Raw genomic sequence first — 27,848 nt, forward strand, 5'->3', positions numbered from 1 at the left:
TCTACCCCCACATTCAGTTACATATTGTGACCCACAGTTTAAGAAGCTTTATTGGTGGTAATGAAGGGCTTAACGGAGCCCCTGTAGTTTGAGAAAGGGAGAGAAAATAAATCACTTTGGTTTCTGTAGGATGGATTGGAGTGGGTAGCCCCACCAGTTGCTATGGCAACCGTCCTGGAGTGGGATGGTGAGGACCCACATCTGGGAGGTGGCAAAGGAGAGAAGGCGTGTATCTGAGAGATGTTGCAAAGATGACGTCAACGAGACTTGACCACTGGTTGCAGGATGCCTGGGAGTAGAGACACAGACCAGTAAGTTACAGATCGTAAAGACTCGCGCGAGGAGGAGCCGCACTGAGTGGAAGTGGCGGCGCGAAAAAGAGAGACGCCTTCAGCTCTGCCCACGAAATGCTTCTGACGCCCAGCACAGCTTTCTTGCACGCCTGCACCCCGCTCCTAAAGGTGAGGGCAGGGGCGCCCCCGCAGCGCGCCCGCACCGGCCTCCTCCTCGGAGCATCCCCTAGCAGGTTGGCTCAGCCGGCCAAGAGGCAGGCGGCGGGCGGTCTCCAAGGTGCTGTTGCCAAGGAGACCGCCTGAGCGTCCCCGGGATGAGACTAGAGTCCGGAGACAGACCACGCCTCTTTCCCCCCAGGCGATAGGGCAAACCCTGGACCAATAAGGGAGGGGGAAGGCGGGGCAGGGTGGGCTCCGGGACAAACTTCCGGGTCACAGGGCGCGGGGGTGAGAAGGCTGAGAGCGGCGTCGTTTCCGTCAGTAGCAGGCTGACGGCAGGGGCAACAGGAGTGGCAGCGGCGGCGGATACGGAAGCGGGGATCTCGAGTCAGTCCCAGCTTCCGCTCATTCTTCCGAGAATGTGAGGAGGCTGCACTTGTCTCTCCCGCGCCCTCGGCCCTTTTGTCTTCAGGCGTCGCGACCAGCTCGGGTCTCGCGGGGTTCGGGGAGAAGGGGCGCGAGACCCGGATTTCTCGTCTCTCGGGAGGGAAGAGGGCGTGAGGGGGGTGGGGTGTGTGTCGGGGCCGGAGGGCGCATGCGCCGGCTCCGCCCCCTCTGGTCCCCTTCCCCGCCAGTCACGCCTATCCTCAGTTTCCTTCTCTGTAAACGAGAGCGTTTGGACCAGGACCGTAAAGGTCTCTTCTGGCTCAAATCCTTGCTTTTCTCAGGCTAAAGGGCCGCGCTTGTGATGAAAGGCTTCCAGTCAGGACGTGGGTTCAAATTCTGCTTCTGTTATTGGATCCTGGGTCAATTACGTTCTGTCTCTGACCCTCAGTTAAGGCTAAGAGTTGGACGCGTATATTTGTGACCCTCTTGCTTTTGGGCTTTCGGCAAAAAAAAAAAAAAACCCATTCGGTATCATCTTCTCCAACCCCCGTCGTCTGGCTGATGACGGAATTATGATCATCCCCCGTTGAGGTTATGATTTCATGCTTTCCAAAATCACGTGCAGTGGGAAGCCGTAATCTAACCCAGGCTTCAGAACTAGTGTGTTTCTTCTGCTCCTTGCACAGCAGCCTGTTAGTGGTGTCCCTGTGCGGGAGTCAAGCGTGTAGCCATAGTGCATTGACTTCCAGGAGTGCATTGAGTGACTTCGCTAAGGCATCAGTGAGCTCCATACGGATTGTTTTATTTGGCCCTTTAAGCTGCTGGTCTCCCTCAAAATACCATAGACCTGTGTAAGTTTTTCAGAGTCTGTAGGAAAGTTCCCGAGTCTGAAGTCAAATGGGATCAAATTTAGCTTCTGCCTCCAGCAAACCCTACTTTACTTCTCTGAGTCTCCTTATCTTGATTTCTTTCCTTGCCTATGAAAATGGGGTCTTATCTGTTTCTTTACCTGTAAAATCGGCTATTTGTTTCCTTACCTGTAAAACGGGCTACTTGCTTATTTCTTTATCATCTGTAAAATGGGATGTTTTCTTACCTGTAAGATGGGATCTTTGTGTATTTCCTTATCTGTAAAATGGGATATTTGTGTATTTTCTTGTAAAATGAGATATTTGTGTAATTTCCTTACCTGTAAAATGGGATATTTGTTTCCTTACTTGTAAAATGGGATATTTATTTCCCCACCTACAAAATGTGATATTTGCTGTAAAATGGGATATGTTTTCCTACTTGTAAAATAGAATGATGTTATACATATTGTAAGGTGTTCTTTTCTCAGGAGATTGTGAAGCTGAAATTAGATTTTAAGGGTTTCTGTTTCTACCACAGAGCTACTATCTTATTTAAAGCAGTCTTCAAGCCCTGTGGCTTGTAAAGTATTATGAAAAATTTAAAGCCTTGGTAGACTATTATTAGTATCCAATTTTAGATAGAAAATGTGAACTCCGCAAAAAGAACACTATGTTGAAATTGTATCAGCTAAACAATCCATTCATAACCCCTAGTTGGTCTGTGGTTTTGGTTTTTGCTTTGCCAAGTTGATTTCCTATAGGTAGATGTCAGATTTTAGAGAATTTACTATATTTCCTCACTATATTTCCAACGTTGACCTAGTTTCTGGGCTTTAGTCTAGATTTGAGTAGGTCCACATGGACTTACTTTGATCTATATTTTGATCCAATATTTTGTTCTATCAAAACCACTACACTAGTGAAAAGGATAAAGATTAGACCTATGATTTTTCTGATATAGGTACTTCCCTACTGAAGAAACTGGTCTTCCATGCAGGTTCATAACTTTTCTTCAACTCAGTTTTAGTACTAGTAAATATATATATTTTTAAAATAATGATTTGCCATACAGAGAAAACTGCATCTTGTTGCCAAATTAGTACCCCCTTTGCTAGAACAAGAATTAGTACTCAGGATTGAAATTTAGAATTATAGTTTACTAGTGAAGAATAGAGCTCATAAAAGCTGGTCTAATATTTTTTGAAGTTCATTTTGAGAAAAATGTTTCTAATTTATTTCACTGATGAGATTTTTTTATATAGAAAAGTATATGCATATACTTCTTATATTGAACCTTTTAATTTTGTAAGTGGTTAACTAAAGATAGTTACCAAATAAGCATGTATTTGCAGAAGCAAATAATTTTAAATAGAATTTGGTTATCCCGTTAAAGTATAATTTTTATAGTCATAAAACTTGGTTTCAGATTATTTATCATATTTGTTGTATTTCCCTTTTACCAGAAAATGTTTATTTCCATATGGCAGTACCTTTATGGACGTTTTTTTCGATTTTGGATGAAATGGATCTTGCGAATTATCACCAGAAAATGTGAGCTGCAGCGAATCTGTGAGGGATTTGTAGGTGGGGAAAGAGCATCCAAGATAGGTAAGATTTTAAAATTAAAAACCTGTAGCAAAACTGTTTAATATTCTTGCTAGATTTACTTGGCAATTGTTTGAGTCTTGAATTTCTCATTTGTCTCTGTGGTTATAGATACACTTTGGCAAAAAAAAACCAAAATTCTATTTCTTAAATTTTTCTTTCTCCTGTTCTCCTTCCCTGAATGAAGAATATCTAGATCCAACTCTACCTCTGTGCTAAGCAGCCTATTTAGTCTTTGAGAGTTACATCAAAATGACTGATATACTTAATTATAATTTAGATCTGCTTAAACACCTTTTCATCCCTAAGCAATTCCACAGGGCTTGAAGACTGCTTTAAATAAGATAGTAGCTCTGTGGTAGAAACAGGGATTGAAATAATTGATGGGAAACTTGTATTTACTTTTAGATTTCTTTCCCTTTAAGTTTCAGTTGTGAAAGAAAAGAGAATATCTTTAGTCCAAGATGAGATTGATCAGCTTCTTATCCCACTACAATGGATTTGGTGAGGTTATAAATTCAGCCCACTATGCCTAATAGGGGAACCAGAAAAGATGCAGGTATGGGATCCAGAGGTAGAGGACTAGCTCTTGAATTAATGGTAATCAGCTAGCTGCTCATTTTTATTTAATCCTGTGCTTGTCCTGGCAAAGAACCAAGTGCCTTCTTCTTAAGATGCTTCTAAAGGCATTACTGAAGGGGAGACAGAAGAGTATCTGTTAGGAGAAATCTATAGTAAAAAAAATTGTTTCATTATTTTCTTAGAATATAAGGAAACAAAAGATTCCAGGCAAATAAGATTGATGACAGTGTTTTTTACATTGAACTTTGCTTGTCATGCCTTGGGATGGGAGTAGGAGAGAGAGAAGAAATGCTAAGAATTTTTTAAATGGCACAGCTTTTTTCATGTTTAGTGATATGGCAGTTGTCTAGCCAGAAGGCTTGGTCAGGTAATATGAAGAAGCTTTGCTTATGTTACCCATGTTAAGTTATATATTTTGATTTACTTGTCTCCTCAAATCTAGCATCTACTCAGTGGAATATATCATGTAGCAAAAAGAATAGCCTCACTATATTTCCAAGGTTGACCCAATTTCTGGGCTTTAGTCTAGATTTGAGTAGGTCCACATGGACTTACTTTGATCTGGAGGCCATTGACATTGTGTACAATTCCTGATAATTTCAGAGCATTTATATAATTCATAGATTCTTTGTACAGATTTATTTTAAATCAGGACTCAGGCATCATTTGTGGTCTGCTATAGAAATAACTTGAAATAAACCAAAAATTTTTCCCCCCGAGTTTTTAGTAATCACCCAGTTCCTTAGTATTGGGCAAGGACTGGATTTGTTGAGAAGCTACAGTGTGGTAATCTTGCTATGTTCTTATCCAGTGAAACCTTCATCAGAAAGGTTTTTCCTCCCCTCTGTTCTCAATTAGATTACTTAGTGCTGAAATGGAACTTTTAGAAGTTATCATATCAAAAAATTTTTTTTTTACCTTTATTATATAACTGCTAAAATACTCTGATCCTGGATTTGACATTTTGACTACAATAATGTTAATAGACATACATTTGCTAATTAAATATAGCATTTAGATCATATGATTTTTGTTTTTTCATTTCAGAAAATGCTTTGACCCTCTCAAAGAATCAGGTAAGATCATGTCAAAATTTGTTCCGACATTGTGCTTCAGCTTGGATGTATATTGCCTTTAAAATTCTAATAAATTCCTTTACTTTAGAATTTGGTATTTTATGTCATCATCAGGCTATGTACATCAACACAATTACTGTTAAATCATATCCTTTTCCTTTTTATCATTTGTTATATATCTTTTTAAAATGTCTTCATGAATAAGTAAGACATTAAAAATAGAATTAATTATACTATTCTCAAGATTCATTTTGGTTTGATTGTGGTAAAATTGGCTTTTGAAAGGACAGAACTTTGGGAGGAAGATTTCCCATAGACAACTGTGGTGTCCCAGACTGTTAGGGCTAGAAGGATCCAAAGATCTCATTTAGGACCCTTCATCCATTTTTTTTTTTTTTAAATGAATGAGACCACTGATATCCAGAGAGATGAAAAAACTGACCCAAGTTTACCCAGCTGTTCAGGAATGGAGCTGGAATTTGGATCCAGGCATTCTGACTCCAAATCTGGCCCATGTTCTGCACCTCAGGGAGAATGCTTAGTGAGGTCCTAAATAGGAGGCTGTAGTCTCAGATAGTTATAGAGACTCTTCGCCTTTTAATTCTAAAGATGTAATACTTACCCTCTACTATAAGTTCATGTAGGGCTTTATTTCTCAATTTTTTGGAAATACAGATCACTTTGGTAGAATAAAAAATTGTAGACTATTTTTACTACTTTTTCTTTACCATCAAAAATCTTAACAGAATTAATGGAAGAAGAACATCACTTGTGGTGAACTGCCAAGTATTTATGTCAAAAAAAAAAAAGTGCAAACATTTCCATGCTGTAAAGCAGGAAGCTTACCTTATAAGCTAAATAACCTGTGGTTCCCAGGACCATGCTTTGTGAGTGGTTGTTACCTAGTTAAGTATGAGCTCCTGTTGACTTGCCCGGGATGATTCCTATCCCCCCTGCCCCCTAATCTCACTTAATGACTCTAGACACACACGCAGCAAACCAGGTTGCCTCACATCAAGCTTTTTATTTTTAAAACATGCATGGATAATTTTTCAACATTGACCCTTACAAAACCTTGTGCTCCAAATTTTTCTCCTCCTTCCCCTCCCCTCCTCTCCCAGAGAGCAAGTAATCCAATACACGTCAAACGTGCAATTCTTCTATACATGTTTCTACAATTATCGGAAAAGCACTGACTTTTAAACAATTTAATAATTTTCCACAACACAAAGTTCTAGAATCATCTATTTGATTTTGGGATCCGACCAACCAAGTGCCATATGTTTCTATAGATTCTTTATAACTAAATATGATTACAGCAAAATAATTGAGATCTCAAGGGATTGTGAATACATAGAAGAGGCATTATAGCATGCTAAATGGGGATCTGACCTTGAAACCAGGAAGATTTGGGTTTATTTTCTGCCTCTGAGACAGCCTCAAGGATCATGGACACTTCACATCTGATTGTCCCAGGCAATTCTCTCTTTTTTTTTTTAAATAATAACTTTATTTTTCAAAATATATGCAAAGATAGCTTTCAGCACTTACCCTTGCAAAACCTTCTGTTCCAAATTTTTCTCCCTCCTTCCCCCTACCTCCCCAGGTGGCAAATAATCCAATATATGTTAAACATGTATGATTCCTTTACATATATTTCCACAATTATGGTATTGCATAAGAAAAGTCACACCAAAAAGGAAAAAAAAGAGAAAGAAAACAACAAGCAAGCAAGCAACAAAAAAGATGAAAATCCTGTGTTTTGATCCACACTCAGTCCCCATAGTCTTCTCTCTGGATGCAGAGTACCATAGGAGTTCAGAGAGAGCAGATTATGCCAGAATAGTTGCTGGAAGTTTGAGGGAAGTACCACTTTTAGTGGTAGCTGGACTTTGAATTAGGAAAATAACAATTGCTCTTGTTTCTTTGATGCCTTTAGTGTTTTAGGGAATTTTTTCACTATAAGAAAGTACTGGAGAGGATTATACCCATTTTATCACTGAGCAAACATCTCTAGGCAGGTTAAGATTTTAGCCCTTGGTTCTTTAACCAGCTGTGTATCAAGCTGCATTCAAATCCAATATTCAAGTACTTTTGCCACCTTAACCTATGTCTGCCGATGTTGACTCTTCCTCCCCTCCTCCCCCCACTGATGACTGGGGGAAGGGAAGATTTGTTTTACATTCTTGCAAGAATGGATGCTTAGGTTAGTAGACATACCTTTGAAATTTCAAAAGGCTGTATTTTATTTCCTATTTGAAGGGAAAGTCCCTCCCTTGATTCCCCATTAATTGGATGTTACTGAAATTACAAGACCTGAATCTCCACCCCTCTTTAGCCAGTCCCTACCCCAAGGAATTTATATTCTAGAAGATGAGAGATGTTGCTATGGAATGCTAAGGGCAAAGAACAAAGCTAAGCCTATGCTAAACTTGCCAGTGTGTGGAAACATCTTTTGTTTATAAATTTTAATAATTTGTGACATATACTGTATTTCATTCTTAGGTACCATGAACAGTGAAATCCAATTCAGATTTTATAATTGAAAATTTATGAAAATTCTAATGGCCTTGGCTATACACTTTTGAAAAGTGAAAAAAAAAAAGATTTAGCTCTGTAACTGAACAGTAAAATTACATTTAAAATATTTAAGGACAGTTTTCAATTTATTTTAGAATTACACATTTACATATAATTTAGAAAACTATATATAATGGCAATATTTGTTGAATTGAAGATAATTATAGACTTCTTTTTGTATTTGAATTGTGTCCCTAAAGAACTTCTTTTAGATGGTAGCTTGAAAACAGGTATATAAGACAATAGCAATGCCATAATGGGGTCAGACTCTAGGTTCCTCTAGGTCCCAGTAAGTGCCTTATAGATAACTTGTTCTGAAGAGTAAATGGGATAATAATTAACTTTTAAACCTTAAAGTTCCATAAAAATGTCAGCTGTGGTCCATAATGATATTAGGGAGTGATTTATTTTGTTTAAGCCTTTCTTGGACGTGTTTTACTTTTATCCTGATCTACCTCTCAGATGGGGGGGGGGGGGGGGAGTGATTTGAGAAGTGACTGCAATTGCAAGATTTTGTGGATAAATCCTTCTCAATCCTTATCTGTGATTAGCCTTTATGATTTTATGACCTTTGATCTTGGATTCTTTCAGTCTTCATATTTTATGAAGTAAGTTTTTTTTTTTTAGTTTCAAACATTATACATTTCCTATTAGTCAGACTCTTTCTTTTTCTTTCTAATACTGTCTATCCCTTTTCCTTTAAGCAATTTATGTTACTAAATGGTGGATAGGTGAGGCTCAAGAATTCACATTTTTGAAGGGAAATAAGTATTCTAAGATGTAGAGTAGAAAAGGCAAGGTGTTTTATCATTTGGGGACAGATCCCCTAGAGTGTTTATAAAGAAAATAGGCACAGTCTCTTTCATGTATATGATTCACAGAGCCTGGAGTTTTCTGACTCAGTTTTTATCTCTACAGCTATTACATTATTATGCTCACATCTGAAATGAATTTAAAATGGAGTTAGAGACATTTTAAGTTTAAAAATTATCAACTTTCTTCCTAAACTCATTTTTCCTCTGACTTGATTTTTTCTTTTAATCATTTTAATTCTAGACATCCAGGTTTCTCACCTCGTAGTCATCTGTGCCTCTGTGGTCTCTCTGTCTCAAGTGTCTTTCTATAGATAGATAATATATGTTTTATATTTTTGTATGTGTATATATATTATCTGTCACTCTAGCTATTTAAATTTGTTCCCTTTTTTCCCACTTACATAGTTATGAATATCAAGCCCTCATCACTTCTTACCTTGACTGTTGTAACAGACACCCTATTTCCATTCTCTCAGTTATTTTACATTTACTTATTTGTATGCTTCCTATATAAATAGGTTGGATATTATTTTGTATTCCCAGGTCCTGGCACAGTGTCTTGCATATAATAGTTCTTTAATGTTTAATGATTGTTGAATTGAACTGAATTAATTTAATGTCTCATACCCTCTTGTTCTTATATTTTAGCTTATAAACGTGAACTATAAGTTTTTCTTCTTACCTTTTCTTTAAAATATTAATAGGTTTTACAAAATGCCACATCTGTCAATCACAATAAAGTAGAAGAATGTGTAGATGATATAATGAAGGAAAAGAATATTAACCCCAAAAAAGACAGAAGGTATGGAAGCTTCTTGGTTAATATCTTTTGTTTTTCTATTTACTTGTGCCTGGGTAATTAGTATCTTGTGAATTATAGGTGTTACACAATTGTAGAGCTAGATTAGAAGTTGTCTAATCTGATCTTCTCATTTTTCAGGCAAGAAAACCAAATATAGATTTTAAGACCTTGCTCAAAGACACAATTATTTAGTGGTGGTCAGCCAATCCTGATTTCCATCCACTGTTCTTCTAATCTATCCCAGGGGTTCCTTAGGATGGATTATTAATGGGTTTCCCAAAGTAGAATTTGTCAAGAAAAGTGATGAAATTCAAATGACAATAGTCAACAGTCATTTGTGTAATTAAAAGATGTAAAGTGCCTTTTACTTGTTTCTCTAAAATTTAGCATTTTGCCATTGACTGTCTACAAGGTACCATGCTTGCTAGGATGAAAGATGGGGAATATATAACCAGTATTTGCTTAGGACAGGCTGTCAGGAAAAAAAAAAACTCCCTATTTTGCTGGGGTGACTCATTTATTCCACTTGCTGGGATGGACTGGTTTGGCAGTTTGGTGAAACCTATGGACATGATGTTTTTAAGTGCATTAGGTAAAATACAGAAAGGAAACCAATTGTATTGAATTTTCGGCTTTGCACAAAAAGACACATTACTCTCAGGTGCTTAGTTGACTTTCTTAAGAGGAGTGAGAATGTTTTAAGCAGCCTCAGTATTTTGACTTACATAACTACAACCTTAACCACGTTGCTCTCCTTGCTGGCATTTTTCAATTTTTTTTTTTTTTTTTTACCCTTCTTCACACCTTTCCTTTTATTTCCCTTCTTCCTTATACTGTTTAATATAGTGCTTTACACAAAAAAGGTAGTGAAATATTTACTTGAATTGACACTAACTAGTAGTCGAGCCTAGTACCCAATTTATAGTGACCTTAGGTAGTGATCTTTGAATGGTAACTACTTTCTCTCGTGCATAGTTAGGCCACTTACCTTTTTTTTTTTTTTTTTTTTGGTGGTGGTTCATATGTTTCAGGTTTAAAATGCGCATGAAAACATGCTTATTGCAGATAACTGGCTATAAACAACTCTATTTGGATGTAGAAAATGTGAGGAAAAGTCCTTATGATTCTAATAACCAGCACCATGAGGAACTACTAATGAAGGTGAAATTTTATTATCTTTTTGGAATTATTGAAGTCTAGAAAAGAGACTCTGTTAAAGAATCAAAATGCTTAAAGATGTATCTTTGTATTCTGAGTTTTTATATATTTCTTCTCTTTAAAGTTATGAATTTCTTTAGTTATGTTTCAGTGAATTTGAATTTTTTAACCTATATTTTAGTGCCTACTGTTTATCATAATGAGATATATAGAAATATTCTTTAAATGTTTTAATTTTTCTTTAAAGAAAGATCCAAGTGATATATATATATATATATCTTATTTTACTTTATTTTATTTTTTGCTAACCACATCTCTTCTCGTTTATATACAAAATATATATGTGAACTAGGTATTCTTTTCATTTCACTCTCAAGTATGAATGTCTTCTTTCAGAGTACTGTTCTCATAGTTGCCCTTCTGACAATTTGGGTGGTATTATTTAGTATCATAATATCACAAATCTGGTGATGCATATTTGAAGATTAGGACAGTTGCATAGAAATATCTTATTTCATATTACTGAAAAACTTAAATGTTTATGATTTCTGATAAGCTTTCTTTCAATGTTAAAATCATAGACTTCAAGGAATTTTATAGCTAGAATTGATCTTAGAGATTGATTTAATCTAGTCCAGTGAAGTCAAGCTCACACTAGTTCTACAGAAGGATCCCTGTGAACTACATCTTGACTTAGAAAACCACATATCAACATTAGCTATGTCATGTTTTGGTTTTATTTATTTGGTTAAATATTTCTTGGCTACATTTTAATCTGGTTCCTGTACTCAAGGGCATCCTTATTCAGGAGCACAAACCATTAGTTAGGACCACTGATTTTGCAGGTGAGGAAATTGAGGTTTGCGATTTTGACTCACCAAGGTTTTTCTATCCAAATAGTTGGCAGAGTTGGAACTAGAACTTCACATCTCTTAAGTGGATTTGACTCCTATTTCTTTTCCTGCTTAGAATCATTTATTCACAGAGAATCATCAAGAACCATGTATAAGTAAAAAGAAAAAAATCTTAAACCTTCTACTTTATGCAAAGTTGGCTTGAAATTTGAGGACTAAAATGGAAACATTTATGTAGTACATAGAATTAAAAATAGATGAGTTTTGTGTGGAATAGCATAATACCTGGGGATAGGGGTGAGGAACCTGCATCTGTATTTATGCCCCATTTCTTGTTCTATCCTCCCTCTAAATAATTCTATTCACTGGCTGACCCAGTTGAATTAGTTTTCATCCTTTTAAGCAAAAATATAATTCATTCTCACTCACACTGATATATCTTTATTTATTTTAATAATAGCTTTATATTTTCAAAATACATGCATGGATACTTTTCAATATTCACCCTTGCAAAACCTTGTGTTCAAAATTTTTTCTTCCTCAGCTTCCCTACCCCTTTTCTAGACAGCAAGTAATGTAGTATAGGTTAAACTATATTCTTCTAAAAATATTTCCACATTTATTATGCTGCACAAGAAAAATCAGATTAAAAAGGAAAAATGAGAAAGAAAACAAAAAGCAAGAAAACCATAACAAAAAAAAGGTGAAAATGCTATGTTGTGATCCACACTCAGTCCCCACAGCCTTCTCTCTGGGTGCAGATGTCTCTTTCCATCACAAGACCATTGGAACTGGTTTGAATCATTTCATTGTTGAAAAGAGCCATGTCCATCACAGTTGATCATCACATAATCTTATTGTTGCCGTGTACAATGATCTCCTGGTTCTGCTCATTTCACTTAGCATCAGTTCATGTAAGTCTCTCCAGGCCTCTCTGAAATCATCCTACTATTCATTTCTTATAGAGCAATAATATTCCGTAACATTCATATACCATAACTTATTCAACCATTCCTCAATTTATGGGCATCCTCTCAGTTTCCATTCCGTGTCACTACAAAAAGGACTGCCATAAATATTTTTGAACATGTGGGTCCTTTTCCCTCCTTTATCATTTCCATGGGATACAGAACCAGTACAAACATTGCTGGAACAAAGGGTGTGCACATTGGGTATACTTCCATACTGCTCTCCAGAATGGTTGGATTCGTTCACAACTCCACCAATAATGTATCAATGTCTCAGTTTTCCCGCATCCCCTCCAACAGTCATCATTATCTTTTCCTGTCACCTTAGCCAGTCTGAGAGGTATGTAGAGATGTACCTCAGATTTGTCTTTATTTGCTTTTCTCTGGTCATTAGTGAAATGGTTTTAATTTCTTCATCTGAAAATTGTCTCTTCATATCCTGACGATTGATAAATCAGAGAATGGCTTGTATTCTTATACATTTGTGTTACTTCTCTATGTATGTTAGAAATGAGGCTTTTCTGATGTATTTTTAGCTCTGAGATGGTGTTCCCAGGAATGGAGGAGCAGGGATGGCTAGAGCTCATTCCTTGCTATCCAGTCACTACCCAAATTATAGAGAGTTTATCAACTTCCTTTCTTTCCCTATCCCAGAATAGCATTCAGATTAGCCCATGACTTTTCCATTCCTGTTTGCCCTCAATCAGAGTCATCTGCTGGAAGCTTAATACAAAAATCTCTACTTAAGATGGGAGCATGGTTGTATTACTTGATAGGAAAGGGAAGACATAAAGTGAACAGTCATGGAAACTTGTGGACCACATAAAAAGTTCAGGGACAGATGTGTTCCACAAATCCAGAGATTTTTTTTTTAACCAGTGTTCTAAATCAGGGCCAAAAGTTTCAGTTTTCACTGAAGTAGTAAAAGATTGTACACATGAGGAGTAAGGTTTTTTTTTTTTTTAATTAGAAAGATGTCTTGATTTTGTAAATGAAATGTAAAGAACTAATTATTTATAACTTTTATGTTTTAATTGGCTTTTGTTATCTGTTTTGCTTATTTTTGCCTTATTTGGTCTTTGTATGAAGCTCTCTATAATAGAGTAGAAAAAGCCTGATTCTATTCTGTGTGATGTCTATTTTTGGATTCTTTTTTTTTTTTTTTTTTAAGTTCAGTTTAATAGCTGCCAATGTGCTACTGTTTTTTTTTTTTTTTTCTTTTTTTGGTGATATTATCACTGATCCCAGCCTTTTCTTCCTCCTAATTAAGGATTAGAATGACTTTAATCTTCCTTACAAACTGCCCTGTATGCTTAAGATTTTTTCAAGGTATCAAATATTGTGAAAGGAAAAAGTAACTAATACAGAATTTTGACACAGGCTGTACTTGAACTAATTCCTTTAGTACAGAAGCTCTTAATCTTCTTTGTGACATGGGCCTTTGGGTTGTCTGGTGAAGCTTAAGGACCTATCATCAGAATCATGTTTTTAAATGCATAAAACATAACAGGATTACAAATAAATTAATTGTATTTAAATATAGTTATCAAAATGTTAGATTTCCCAGATCCCAGTTTAAGAACCTCGGCTCTAGTGTATGTGCTACAACTGATTCTTCAGTGTGTTATTTTTTTATATTTGTTACTTTTCCAAGATCATCTATTCATTTCTTCAGTTTATTTCACTTGGAATAATCAGTAAGGAAAAGTGCAATTATTAATCAGATTTAAAGTCAGTATTATACTATTTCTCAGAAGAATAATATGAAAGTTTAAATCTATCTTAAATGCTACTAAGAAAATTTTTACTTGTGACCTGAAGCAAGCAAATAAATTAATAAATATAAATAACTTGACAATATATAGCTTGAAATTTTAAATTAGATTACTATTGAGGGTTAGGGGTTGGTAAGTTAAGAACTTTTATATTATTTATAATATGAAAGCGTATTTGTTCAGCTTTGGAGTCTGCTGATGCCTAATGAAAAACTGAAGGCTAGAATCACCAAGCAGTGGTGTGACATTGGTTTCCAAGGTGATGACCCCAAAACAGACTTCAGAGGCATGGGCTTGCTGGGATTAGTCAACCTTGTGTAAGTGAAAATATATGCTTTTCTTTCTTTTAGAAATAAAATTGTGTATGTCAGAATTTTGTTCAATTTTAAGTTTATGTTTCAAGTTATATCTGTACTTCATAAGTATCTGCCCAGCCAGCAGCATTTGTTTGTGTGCTGGACAAAGCCTGAGAACAATTGAAATGTACTTTGTGTATGTTTTTTTGCCAATACCATTCCTTTCCCTACTTTTTGATGGCTCTCTTCTAGAATCTTCCAGAGAAATAAATATATTTTTGTATTAAATTTCTATCCCAGTTCCTGGCATGCATGCATTGCCTCTGGGCTTCCTGATTACTATTTGAAAAATGAAGCCACTTTAAGGTAATGGAAATTGTTATCCCTTGTTGTTGGGCATTGTGTGATTTGGTCGAAAGAACATCTTTTATCAAAGAACTGGTTATTGGGGAATCTATGTTCTAGTTTCTACACTGCGGACTAACTATCTATATGGATTTAACCTTTCTAGTCCTCAGTTTTCTTCTTTAAAATGGGAAGGTTGAGTTAAGTGATGCCTGAGGTCTCTTCCCAGCTCCAGTTCTTTGGTTCCCTTTGCTCTTTATTACCTGGTTAAATTCTAGACTTGTCCCCTGCTTGGAACTATGTCTCTTCTCACTCAGGTTTTCTTTCTGCTTGTGGGCCACAATTTCCAGTACTAGTTCTATGGGTTCTTGACCTGAGAAAGAACATCAAACCCCTAGAGACTCTGTTAGACATGTGATCACTGACTTAGCTTGACAACTAAATTTTTAGAGTTTCCTTTTAGTCAATTAAATAAGGAAATTCAATTGAATAGCACTTTTAGAATTGCTGGTGTCAGTAATATGGTAGTAAGCCTGGAAGGGAAAAGCTGCTCTCAAATTATTTTGTATCAAAAAGTAATTCCAACAACTTTATTGTTATAAGATATTAGTACCTCCTTTTATGAGGACTAAATGAGGACTGTGATAAACTTTTAGTTCTGCTACAGATTAGATTAAACCCATTGGAAAAAGACTGTTGAAAAAAATAACACTAAAGAACACTTACTATAGTAATATAAGAGAGGGCTGTCAGATTTAGACTATTCAATGTAGGAAAATTAATTTGAAATTTGAATAATAATTTTCACCTGATTGAAAAGTTGTCGTTAGTTATATAAAGTGTGTAAGTAACATTGCCTCTAGATATTTTACTCTGCAACTGATAGAATGTAGTTTCTTTAGATTTAGATATGAGAAATCTGTACAATTTTATTCTAGACACTGTAAATTCTGACAGATATTTTAAATGATTTTGAATTGAGGAAAAATCTAAAAGCCACTAACTCTATAGTTATTTTAAAGATAATACTATTTGAGGATAAGAAGCTGTTTGTTCTGTGTTGTGGTTATGTGTAACATTTGATGAAACCTAACAGGTTAGTTTTGCTACTGAATTTTTAATTTGCTTTATGCTAATATTTCCATTTTGTCTTTTTAGTAAAGATTTATTTGAGTATCTTTGTTATCAAGTCTTCCTAGATTTAGTAGCTGTACTATAAAGAATACAGAATTAGCATTTGCAGTTTTGTGTAGTCAGTTAGATGTAACCTATTTAAGGTAATGAGCAATTTGTTCATTGCTTAACTTTGTACCTAGTTATTTTGGGGTCATAAAAGGCAGCATGATGTATGGATAAAGCTTGTAATTGGGCTTGTAATTAAGAAGGCCTGGGTTTGAATTCTGTCTCAGATATATATATGTAACAAGTTTTGGACAAGTGATAGAATTTATGAAGGAGAATATATTGACAAAATAATTAAAGTAAGAGGAAAGGAAAAGCATTAGAAGTGGAAAGCATTAAAATTAAGGCCACTGAGTTAGGAGAAAGATAGCAAGAAATAAACTGTATAGATTTCCTTAATTTAAAAGATGCTATGCTTATTTTTTTCTTTCTAATTATAATTTTTTTTTACCAATTCTATGACTTGATATAAACAGACAGATATGTGAATTATCACTCATTAGTTACAATAGAGATAAGCAAGGAATAAAGTAAATAATGCAGAAAAGCAATGGTTTCTATTTAATTTCAAATTAAATTCTAGTTATACTGTCCTGTCCATGAGGTTATTTATCTTGCTCTGAACTTCAGCTCAGATTTCTTCTACTCTCTGACCTTTTAAAAAGGAAGGCAGAGGTAAGGAAGAAGTACATTCTAGGCAGGAGGACAGCTCATTGTTTTTGTTGCTGTTCAGCTACTTCTTGTCTAGTTTTCCCTTTGATAAGCAAGGTAGGAAACTAAAACTAAGATGGGCTATTGGAAATATCATGGTATTTAGTTGTTCTTTGACTCGGTAAGCATGCCATTAAAGGAAAACAGGCTTGCTAAGATAGAGCAGAATAAGATTAGATGTAAGGAACAGCTCATGGACAGGTTTCCTTACAGAGGAAAGCTAAGTTAACTTTTCCAACAGAGAGCTTTATAAAGCTTCAAGAATAAGCTGACTTGGCTAGATGCCATCATTTTAGGTGATTGAGCTACAGTTCTGCCAACAGGAAATATTCTGGTGGAGATTTTTTCAATATGACTTTAGCTCTATACTTCTGAATTTAAATTTCAGAAAGAAAGGGTAGATCATTGGAGATATTTCAAAGAAGGATATGATGATGTGTTTATGATATTGTATTAAGATTATATTGACAATAGCATTTTTAAGGTGTTTTTGAAAATGCTTGTTGAATGTGGTATTTTACATTTCGTTTTTTTTTTTTTTCCTTAAACATTTTAGGTATTTCAGTGAAAATTATACCAATGAAGCTCATCAAGTTCTAAGTCATTCAAATCATCCAACTTTGGGGTAAGCCCAGATGTATTAAAGAAATCATAGTCAATTTTAAATTTTAATACTTAATTCATTTAAAAATTCAAAGGATACATTCTGGTATTGTTCAAAATGTGTTTTTTTAGTGAAGATTTCAATAAGAAATTGGTAAATGATTATTATTACATGGTAACTTTTTGGGCAGTAAATGCTAACAGAAAATACTGATGGTATTTCATTATATTTGGAATTTATTTCTTAACTTACAGTACTATCTTGGTAGAGACTTTAATAGCAAGTATTATAATTTGAAATACAGTTTTGTTTTACAAAGTCACAACTTTATTTTTCACTCAGATTACATTTTAAAAAGTTATTCTGTTGTAACTTTATATATAAAGACTCAGATTTTTATGTGCATGAAATCTTATATAATTCTGGTATTAGAAAATTTTTCACTCAGTGGTACATATACACATCATGATGTTGCAGAAGAGAATATATTCCTTTACTACCAGTAGTATTCCTAAATTTCTCATAATTAATTTAGCATTAAAGAATTCTTTATATTATTTGTGTTTGGAGCTTTCCAGAAAAAAAAAGTGTACCCTCTCCAGTAAGACATAATGCCATTTTTAAGCTGCACTGAGTAGTTAAATGAGTAAAGAATAACATTATGGGGGAGAAAATAGACTTTGTATAAGATCAGTATCGTATTAGGGATGGAATTTTTGATAATCCTCTTAAGTCTTTTATTTCACTAAACATTTGGCTAGTCATACATATAATTGTTAATGTTTTTGTTATTGCAGATATTTCTATGCAATTGTTGGGATCAATCTAACAGAAATGGCTTATAGTTTATTGAAGAGTAATGCTTTGAAATTTCATTTCTATAATTCTGTTCCTGGTAGTCCAACAATGGAACACTTTCATCAATTTTATTGTAAGTATTTAAAATAAGTTATGATTATGTGATGCTTATTATTCATTTGGATTGATCAAACTGTTAGGAAGGCATTGAAAGAAATAATGCATACCAGTATTCATCTGCTAAGTGAGTGTTTCTTATCTACATGAGACTGGAAGGTTGATGATAACTTTGACAAAAATGGAAGTTTCAAAGAGGGAAGTGTTTGGGGGAAAGATAATGGTTCACTTTTGGTCATGTTTTGTCATATTTCTTCAGGATATCAATTTTAAAATCCACTAGGCAATTGTGACGTAGGCTTGAAGCTCAGGAGGGAAATTAGGGCTAGATGTATAGATCTGCTAATCATTTGCATAAAGATGATGGTGAAACCCTTGAGAGCTTAATGAGATTATCAAGAAACAAAAGGAAGTATAGAGGGAGAAGGGAGGAAAACCTGTAATAAAACTTTAGGAAACTCCTACAATTAGGGAGTATGATGTGGGTATTAAGTCAGTAAAGGAGACTGAGAAAAAGTGGTTAGACAGTTGGAAGGCAAACTAGGAGAGATGTGTTAGCAAAGCTTGGAAAGGCAAGAATATTTGGGAAGAGAGGTTGATATCCAGCATCAGATGCCGCGCATAGAACAAGAAGTATTGGACTAAAAATGACTGGCAAATTTGTCAATTAAGAGATCATTAGTAATTGTGGCAAGAGCAATTTCAGTTGAAAGTTGAGACTGGAATTCAAATTGCATAGAGTTGAGTAAGGGTGGAGAAAGAGTATAGGCAGTTAGTGTAAATAGATTTTTCTTTTTAAAAAACATTTCATTTCCCCCTCAATTACATGTAAAGACAATTGTCAACATTTAGTTTTTTTTTTAATTTGAGTTTGGTCAATAGTAGGTATGAGAGGCTTGAGAAGGGTTTTGAATATCTTTTATGGGAAGTGAAATAGGAAATCATTTAGGAAGGAAGATTTGTAATAGGGGCCCCACTGAAGCTATATATAACGGGAATATAAAATATATATGGCCAACACAATTGTGAGACCTTAGCGGCTCCTCAGTAAGAGCAAAAGGGCTAGAGAGTGGGACAAATCTGAACTGAGATTCAGCAAGATAAATAAGCACATTGACAGGACAGTAAGACCATGATTTAAGAGCTGAGAGCAGCCTGGGGCTGACGTTGCTGACCTTGCAAATTGGGATTGGAAAGGAAGGAATATAAAGTCAGATAGGAATCAGGACCTGGAAAGTCCTCAATTGTAATGTTCTTTTTGCTTTTCTAAAATATGATGATTCTCTGGGAGCAGATTTCTTGGGGAGGTTCTCTGGAGGCAGCCTTAATTTCGGTTCAGAGTAATAATCACCTCAAATACATCTAGGAGTTAAAATACAGTCTTTTATTGTCTCTTCCAAAATAGACCATTTAGCTTTCTTTGGTTCTGAACCCAAACGAGCAGGAAAGTGTTGGAATTGCCAAGTTAAATTTTAAATATACTTTAAAAAGAAAGTACTTTTTTTTTTTTTTTTTTAAGATTCTAGGATTTTTTAGTACTATTTTATTTTTCCAAACATATGTTTTCAAGTATAGCTTTCAGCATATATTTCTGTAAAACTTTGTGCTCCCAATTTTTCTTTCTCCCTCCCTCCCTGACTTCCCCCCTCCCCAATACCAGAAACTATGTAAATGTCAGATGTTACTGTTGTTTTTATGTATGTATCCATTCCTCTGTGACTGAATAGGAGTGAAGGAATAGGTCATGAGATTTAAGGAGGTCAAGGAGTTGGGAGGTTGGAGACTTTGAGAGAATATCTAGATGGTTCTCTGTTTAAAATGTATGTTTATATATGTATAGTTGGATAATGAACTAGGTGCTGAGCTCCTTGAGAAAGAAGGGAGCATAATTTGGGAGTTCAATATACTTATATAACTCCAGAATTCATACTGAATGTGAATTTGATTGAGGGGCCTTCAGAAGAGGAAAGGTGTTATGGGCCAGAACTTGATACAAGGTACTAAGTCAGTGGAATTGATAGAGACAATAGTTATCCAATTTATCATGGTTCAATATGATTGATTTAGTCCTACAAGGAGAAGTTATGGGCCGAAACTTGAAACAAGGTACTAAGTGGAATTGAGACAGTGGTTAAATCTAGTTTAGCATTGATTTAATCCTACGACAAATAATGGTTTCCTACTGATATAATGATTGGTATATACTCAGTGTGGGGCATATAAGCAAGAAGCTCTCAGAGCCAGAAAGACAAGTGCACTAGAAGCTCCCAGAGCCTCAGCCAGGATTCAGTTGGGGAGATTCGGAAGCCAGCGAAGGCAGGTGGGAGCTTAACTCTTGGAACCAAGGCCAGACTGAAAAGCTCTCCAGAAAACTGCCCAACCCCAGGAAAGAGACAATAAAGGATTTGGACTTCAACACCTGGCTACATTTGGGGTGATTATTGAACTGAAAGGAAGGCTGCCTCCAGAGACCCCAAGAAAACCCCAACAAGTGAAGATTACGTTTTAGCAAGAATATTACAGAAAGGTTTCTGAGTCGAAGACCATAAAGGAGAATCTGGGAGTGATAGTGGAGGGCAAAGGATAGTCTGACTTCTCCCAGCAGAACTAAGTATGTCAGGTATAAGAGGAGGAGCAGCCAGTGCTGGAGAGGAGCGGTGGAGATGAAGTATTGTCATTGGGGAATCCAAGTCTTGCTGAGGACTAAGAGATGGGAAGAGTGGGGAAGATAGAAGTCCTATAATACACATTATACAGATAGGTTTGAAGCCTTCCAGCCTTCTCCAGCAGATTTCACCCTCAATAATTCTCTACCTCTCTCTTGAATCTTTACCCTGTCTTGGATAGGGTGGGATTTTTTTCATATATAATATAAAATTGTCTATGTGTGTATTGCAGTGGATTAATGAAAAGATATAATCTTTATAAAATAGATTTTGGACTCACTTTGAAGTAAACCTATTCTTGGTTTTAGGGAAAACTCAAACAGTACTTCAGGAGATTTTAGGTTTGTTGAAACCTCAATTTTATGAAAAATTGTTGCCTTTTCTTTTCAACTAATTTCCATTTGTCTCTCCTTGAAATGCTCTATAGGGCTGAGGAAATAAGGAGAGTTAAAGTGGAGTAATGTGGGAGTGATGATAGTAATACTTTAAAGAAAAAAAATACATGCCCAGAAAAAATTAAGGAAGTTCAGAAGGAAACCCAAACGAGCAGGAGAGTGTTGGAATTGCCAAGTTAAATTTTAAATATACTTTAAAAAGAAAGTACTTTTTTTTTTTTTTCAGATTCTAGGGTTTTTTAGTACTATTTTATTTTTCCAAATATATCTTTTCAAACAGCTTTCAGCATATATTTCTGTAAAACTTTGTGCTCCCAACTTTTTCTTCCTCCCTCCCTGACTTCCCCCCCCCATACCAGAAACTATGTAAATATCAGATGTTACTGTTGTTTTTATGAATACAGCATAAATTCGATTAGTATGAATTGGCTAGTTTAATATAAGTTTCATATACTTTTTCTTGGTAAAGCAGTAGTAGTTAAGTGACCTATCCAGGGTCATACAGCTAGTAAGTGTGAAGTGTCTGAGGCCGGATTTGAACTCAGGTCTTCCTGACTCTAGGACCAATACCTAGTTTTGCCTCTTTTTATTCCTTGATATAAATACATTTATGTTTTAAATGGCTTAAAGTGACATAAAGGGCATAAAAGTAGAATTTCAAATTGGATTGAAGTTTGCAGGTTCCTTTTTATTTTTCATTCTGAATTTGACTTCTCAAAGTAGTGTCCTAATCTTTTGCAGATTTTTTTCCCTTTTCTTGACAAAACCAAGAAAAAATATGCATTACAACTCTTATAGAAATTATCTTTCATAATGTCCAGAGATTTGTTTTAATCTAATGTTGAATTTATGGCTTGGTTATATAAATGTGACACAAAATATAGTCAATAATTGAAAATTAAAAAATAAGATGGAAGTCTTCATTGTGCTAAGGTGTTTTTAAAAGTATTCTTCTGAGGACAGTAGAATATCAGCTTCTTGAAGTCAGGAACTGTCTGACTTTTGTATTTGTATTGCCAATTACCGACAGAGCTTGGAATTTAAAAGGTTTGAAATACATGCTTATTGGTTGCTTGATTTACTAATATTCTATTTTTTTTCTTTTTTTTTTTTTTTTTTTTTTACCACAGGTTATCTCTTCTATGAGTTTGACAGATTTTGGTTTGAAGAAAAGCCAGAAAGCATTATGTATTTCAACCAATATAGAGAAAAGTTTCTTGAAAAAATTAAGGGACTTCTGTTGGATTACAGAGTTCTACTTACCTTAAAGTTATGAACAGTCCTACATATCTTCTGATTCCTACCACATTTTGCACACAAAATTGAATTTCTATGTTGTAATGGAATTTCTCTGACCAATTTCACTTGAAACTTTAATGATGTAATTTTTTATACATAATTTCTTACAAAAATTTCAGAAATCCTCTTTAAGTAAGCTAGTGGACAATCAGTGTGTGTTTACAATTATCTATACACTGCACTCCAAAGGTAAGTTGCCCTTCCAAAGATCTCCTCTGTAAGATCATGTGATCTATAGCTGGAGACTTGGGACTTAGCCCTTTTGGCCAAGAAGCATAAATCAGGTATTTGTACTACAGCAGGTTGATTACCTTGTAAAAATCACTACTTTTCCCCTTATGCTGAAGAGTTATCAGGTAGGTAGTAACATGAAAGTCTTTTTAGGATATTTTTTTAGAAGTTTATATTCCTACTTCTATCCTCATTTTATTTTTGTTGGTGATAAGTCATCCAAGGTAGTGGGATGGGTTGTTTGTTGCTATTAGTTTTCCATTATATTTCAGAAGGTGTCGTTTTTGGAAGCAAAAAGGACACATAGTTATCTGAGGATTAAAAATCATTTCTAACCTGGCTTCCTGATAGCCGAGTTCATAAAATATCCTTCAGAATAAAAGCAATTGGTATTTGTAAGATTTTTCCCTCTACACACACTTGAGAGTGTGATTTGTTACTTTGTTTGTATCGCAAAAGGATTTTCTGATCTTCGGAATCTGATTAATCCATAAGTCATGAATTACGTAGTCTTTGTAGGTTTTTTTTTTTCATAGCCCCTCTTTTTTGTATATGTGCAGTAACTTATTGTCAAGAAAACTTACTCATTTTATGTGAAAATAACCCTAAACTATACTTGAGACTTAAATGAGGGATAACAGTTTCATATTTTTGGAGACTTTAAAGGCCCAATTCATGTAGATTAATGTGAAAATCGTGCTCTGTGGCTTAGTTTCATTTTTAGACTCTTTTTGGCAAAATATGGGAGACGCAGCCATTAAGAATAATCTCGTAAATAAGAACTCTGCATGGTAGTTTACCACAGTGAGGATTGCAGAGCTTGTTCAGGTGGTTTGGCCTTGCTGCTGCTTCTATTTTTTTTTTTAAAGTTTAATTGGAACAGTGCCAGTTGTGCAGTGTGGAGTTTGTGCAAGCTTTCTTGGTTTTTTGGTTCTGTAGTAGAGAGTTTGGTGCTTGTGCGTCCTTTCTTTGTTGTTCTGAGCTTGGATTGTTCGTGTCAGTCTTCAGAGCTTCCAGGTGCATTCTGGGTAGGCTTCAGGCTACTGCAACTGTCCTGGGTTCTTTCTTCTCTTGGTAAAAGTGGACTTCTTGGAGTACATGAAGGAAACACCTGTTTGGAGTTTCTCTAATCTTGTTTCAGAATCTTTGATGGTTGAACCAAAGTTTGCATGTAACACACCATGATATCTAATTTCTTAACAACCTCAGTTCTAAATCCTTTCATGTCTTCCAAGATGTCATTCTCAAATGAATATTTTCATATCTCCTTCTCGTTGAGGAAATTAGAGATTGACCTTCAAACGGCTCATCCTCTTTTCTAACAGCCAGTGACAAGTGCTTTTCCTTCCTGAAGACTCACCAGTGACGTTACAGGCTTCCGTATTCTGGTTGTCAAGACTGAGAAGAGGGAGCTGTTGTTGCAAAGGAGAGAATGGCATGAGGGGAAGGAGCTTATTGAGATGATGTGTGAGGGGACATCCTGGATAGAGTCTGTGAGTTTACTCTTTTTAATCAAATGTATCTGATGCTGACTCGAGGGACTCCTCTATACCTTGATCCCAAAGTGGCTTTCACAGTTTCAGAAGTTATTCTCCATAATTTGAATACATTCCATTATTCATTGGTAAATGTTGCTTATACTTTGTTCTTGGGCTTCTCTTAACATAGAGACTCTGGAACCCCTCCAGGTGTAGGCCTTCCCTGAGGATGATTTTTTATAGTTGAGTTGGTTTCTCAGTGTGATATAGTGCTGTGAGTGCTAATTTGGAAATGCTGATGATGTAATTTGTGTAGTGTCGGGGTGTCTCATAGCCTTAGCATATGGGAACCATTGAGGTCCAGCTATCTCTTCTAAGTGCTGCTGGGTATCTCTGAATTTTGGTATCTCATCAATCACTCCAGGAATTAAGATCAATGTAGGATCAAATTTTTTAAGGAAGGAGCTGATTGCAACTGGAATAGTAATTTGGGCTTCTTTTGCAGTCATATATCTCTGCCATTAATGAACCTGAAAGATTAACCACTTGTATTGGCAGGATTGAAATCATTGCTAAATGACACCAAGTATGAGTTGATGTAGTCACAATATATGTGGATGTGTCAAGTTGTGTATAATTAACATTCTTGATGTTAAATCCATCTGCAGCTCTAATTTCATTATAATGATTGTCTGCAGGTCTAATATGTGAATTGTCTCTAGAATCTCTAAACGATGTTACTAATATATGCACGACAGCATGATTGAGACCTAGGCAGTGTGCAGCAGCAACTGGAACAAGGCTTGTTGGAATATTATCAGTGTCATAATCCTTAGATCTCCAGGGAATGGGATCATCATCGGGTATGTGCAGATAATCAAAGACCTCGAAATGTTTTCTGAGTGCTGGAAACATGATCGATATACAAATGGTCATCATAGAGTGGCGTCATCCGATGTCATTGTTGTATAATAGGAGAAGGGCAGGTATATGACCTTTGGTCGAGAGTAGAGCTCTATTTGTCAGCCATGAGTAGGGAGACTTTTATCCAATTCCATGCTTGATGAGCCTCCAGACATGACTGGTTTCAGAAGATTAAGTCATGTTAAATAACCAGTTAGATCCTCATTCTTGTTGCTTGTCCATTTCATGAAAGAGCAGCTGCCATGCCAAGGTCTTCATGGAGGAGATAATTTAAATGTCATTTACTTTAGAGGGAAATTTTTCTTAGTCCTCTCTAAATAGTTCACTCTTTAATGATCACAGTAACTAAGGCTAGAAGACTTGGAAAATAGGAAGTTTATCTGCTTATTTAATACTCCTTTATAATACTATGAAAGCCAGCTTATTTTGAGCTTGGTTTATTTTGAAGTACAGTATTAGCACTTTTTTTTTTTTTTTGCCATAGGGTACATGAAAATTGTTTATTCTTTTCTTTCTCTGACATATCAAGGAATGAAGCTTTCAAATATTCTTTCATATCTGTTTACAAATCTCTCTTTATGCTTGCTTTAGAGAGAGTTAATAGGAAGTAACTGGACTGGAAAGTAACAGATGCAACATAAATATCACACATTTCACTGTGCATTCAACAAAGTAACTATTTTCTTACTTAGATATATATAATTATTTTTTTAATTTGATAAAATTCTATTCTGATAGATGCAAAAATCACACTGTTAAGAATACTTAGAGTTGATTTTCTCTAAGGAAATAAAATCACTTGTTGGAAAGGAATTTCACCATTTTCAAAGAATAGCAGTGATGATAAAAACTGCTAAGCTAGAAATCCAAAATACAAACACAACAGGGTTCTAACAAGGAGCATAGACAAAAAGAATAATTTCAGTATAACTCAGAAGAGATGTTGAATATGTACTTTGTGGGAAAACAAGCGTCATTTTTTTTCAGTTCTCATGTTGAAATTTGCATATTTCCATTTTAATCTTTAAACTGGCTTTGTGCTCTGCCAGTATACTTACTGAAAAGAAAAGGTTATTGAAGTATGGAAGGGTACATTTTGTGTAAACAGAAATTTTCTCTTTATAACTGATTTCTTCAGTTTACCTCCGGGCTGTATTACAACACAGTAAGGATTTTTCTTTCCATCATAAAATAATTAAGTTGCCATTTAATTGAGTATAATTGGTCTAAATCAAGAATTCACTAGATCAGGAGTCTCTCCAAGTAAGGCTTCAAACTATAAATTAAAAAGCAAACTGAATATTCTAAATGTACATGTGTGATGGTGGCATCATATAAAAACTGAGTCTACTATATGGAGTTTTCTGATTTATAATGAAACCTTTCTTTCTGCCTTCTCTTGATTTTCAGTATATGTAAAGTAGAATTTAATGCTGTTTTTGTACCAATGTTTGTCTATAAGAATGATTAATGCCAAAGTAGTCTAGATATATGATTGTAGTAGCAGGGCAGTTAATTACGTGTACTGGTTTAGAGCGTCAAAAAAAAAATGAATTGTTGCTTTAAAAAAATTTGTGTCAGGTTGAAGGGCATTTGCCAGTGGCAAGAATATTCTGCAAATGTAGTTTTTGGGATTGTAGAGTGTATATGTTCTGAAAGACAATCTTCGAACAAATAGGCAAAATTTGGGCATTGTTTCCTGACTTTTTTTTTCTGGAGTTACATTGTTAATCTCAGTCCTGGCCTCTTTGCTTATCACTATGTGATCTTACTTGATAAAAAACATATTCACTGCTATCATTTTTAAGATGATTTGGAAAATTGAATAATTTCTTGAAAATATCCCTTGTTCTGATTATCTTCACCTTAAAATACTTTGAATTTTAACTTATTTCTCATTAAAATATATGAACTCTTTAAAAATATTTTATTCCAACTGTTCAGAAGAGTTGTTGCTATTATTTTCACCTTCCAAAAAAGCTCCAAGCAACACTAAATAGACATAACTATGAGATATATTTGAAAGAAAGTGCATTTGCATGAATATTAATGTTATGGTAGTAGGGTAAAACTCTCAGAATGTGGTATAGGAAATTTTTTTGTTAAGTAGTTAGAGTTAGAGAATTGAAGAATAGAATATTACCTTTGAGGAATACTGAATGGGCACTAATTAAATATTGTTACAGTTCTAATTCAAGTGTTGTGATTCTAGAGTTATGTTTGTGTCATTCTAATTTTTCACTCCTCTCCAAGTAAATTTATGGAGGTTAAAGTTTCATTAACTCAACACACCTCTTCACACAAAATTTTTAGTAGGAAGATTCATTAAAGGCATTCTTAAAATGAGACAAGTTACAACTTGAACTTCTATGGAGAAAAAAGAAAAAAAAGAATCCCAAGTTGGGATCCTTAATTGTGGAGCTCCAGTGTTGCTACGTAATGCTGAGATGAATCTGTTTTTTTTCCTTCCAAGCAGTGAACTCCCCAAAATAATGAAGTCCCTCTTTCCCTACAAAGAATCCATACTGTAACCTCTAGGGAATTGTGTGGGAGTTTTGGATGGAAGATGGGACGGCTGCCCACCTTAACACAATGTAAGAGCAGTGCTGTAAGTTGTGCCGTGTTGTTTTTGTTTGGAATGTGTCAGTAGAGCAAATAAAAGCCACACTGTTCAAGAGTACTTGGTTAATAATTGAACAACTGGGACCGGAGTGTCCTATTCCTCTTTCTCCTTTCCCTGCCTCCAGATGTCAGTGCAGAGCCCTGGTACCTTGGTACTTCTTGGAGAAGCACCTGCATTCCTCCTTCCTGTACCTTTCCCCTCTTCTGGCAGTCTTCTATTCAGTTATTTGCACTTAATGTAAAGTGTTAGATGAATTTATTTGTTTACAGCATTT

The 27,848-nt window shown here is 35.2% G+C and overlaps 1 protein-coding gene across 5 annotated transcripts; it reads left to right on the forward strand.

Annotated features, from left to right (window-relative positions):
- The first annotated feature begins 788 nt into the window (after positions 1–788).
- On the forward strand, positions 789–27,628 carry ELMOD2 (ELMO domain containing 2). 5 transcript variants are annotated; one of them, XR_004230409.1, is made up of 10 exons: positions 789–873; positions 3,154–3,298; positions 4,925–4,953; positions 9,053–9,150; positions 10,182–10,311; positions 14,089–14,222; positions 16,996–17,064; positions 17,841–17,974; positions 22,150–24,890; positions 27,428–27,628. XR_004230409.1 is itself a non-coding variant. In XM_003773173.4 (9 exons), the coding sequence occupies exons 2-9, from the start codon at positions 3,157–3,159 to the stop codon at positions 22,293–22,295; spliced, it is 882 nt and encodes a 293-aa protein (XP_003773221.1). In that variant the 5' UTR covers positions 789–873; positions 3,154–3,156; the 3' UTR covers positions 22,296–27,628. The 5 variants fall into 5 exon arrangements, 1 of the variants encoding a protein (XP_003773221.1); XR_004230407.1 differs by having other exon boundaries at positions 22,150–24,042; positions 24,726–27,628; XR_004230408.1 differs by having other exon boundaries at positions 22,150–22,507; positions 23,875–27,628.
- The last annotated feature ends 220 nt before the right edge of the window (positions 27,629–27,848 follow it).

The sequence above is a fragment of the Sarcophilus harrisii genome, chromosome 6, assembly GCF_902635505.1.
Source record: "Sarcophilus harrisii chromosome 6, mSarHar1.11, whole genome shotgun sequence".
Taxonomy (NCBI): Eukaryota; Metazoa; Chordata; class Mammalia; order Dasyuromorphia; family Dasyuridae; genus Sarcophilus; species Sarcophilus harrisii.

What these genes read in the sequence shown, in the direction of transcription:
- ELMOD2 (XM_003773173.4), top strand. Translation starts at nt 3,157, where the DNA reads ATGTTTATTTCCATATGGCAGTACCTTTATGGACGTTTTTTTCGATTT. An exon ending in TGACCCTCTCAAAGAATCAG is followed by an intron (nt 4,954 to 9,052) that starts GTAAGATCATGT and finishes AAATATTAATAG; the next exon opens with GTTTTACAAAATGCCACATC. An exon ending in ACACTTTCATCAATTTTATT is followed by an intron (nt 17,975 to 22,149) that starts GTAAGTATTTAA and finishes TTTTTACCACAG; the next exon opens with GTTATCTCTTCTATGAGTTT.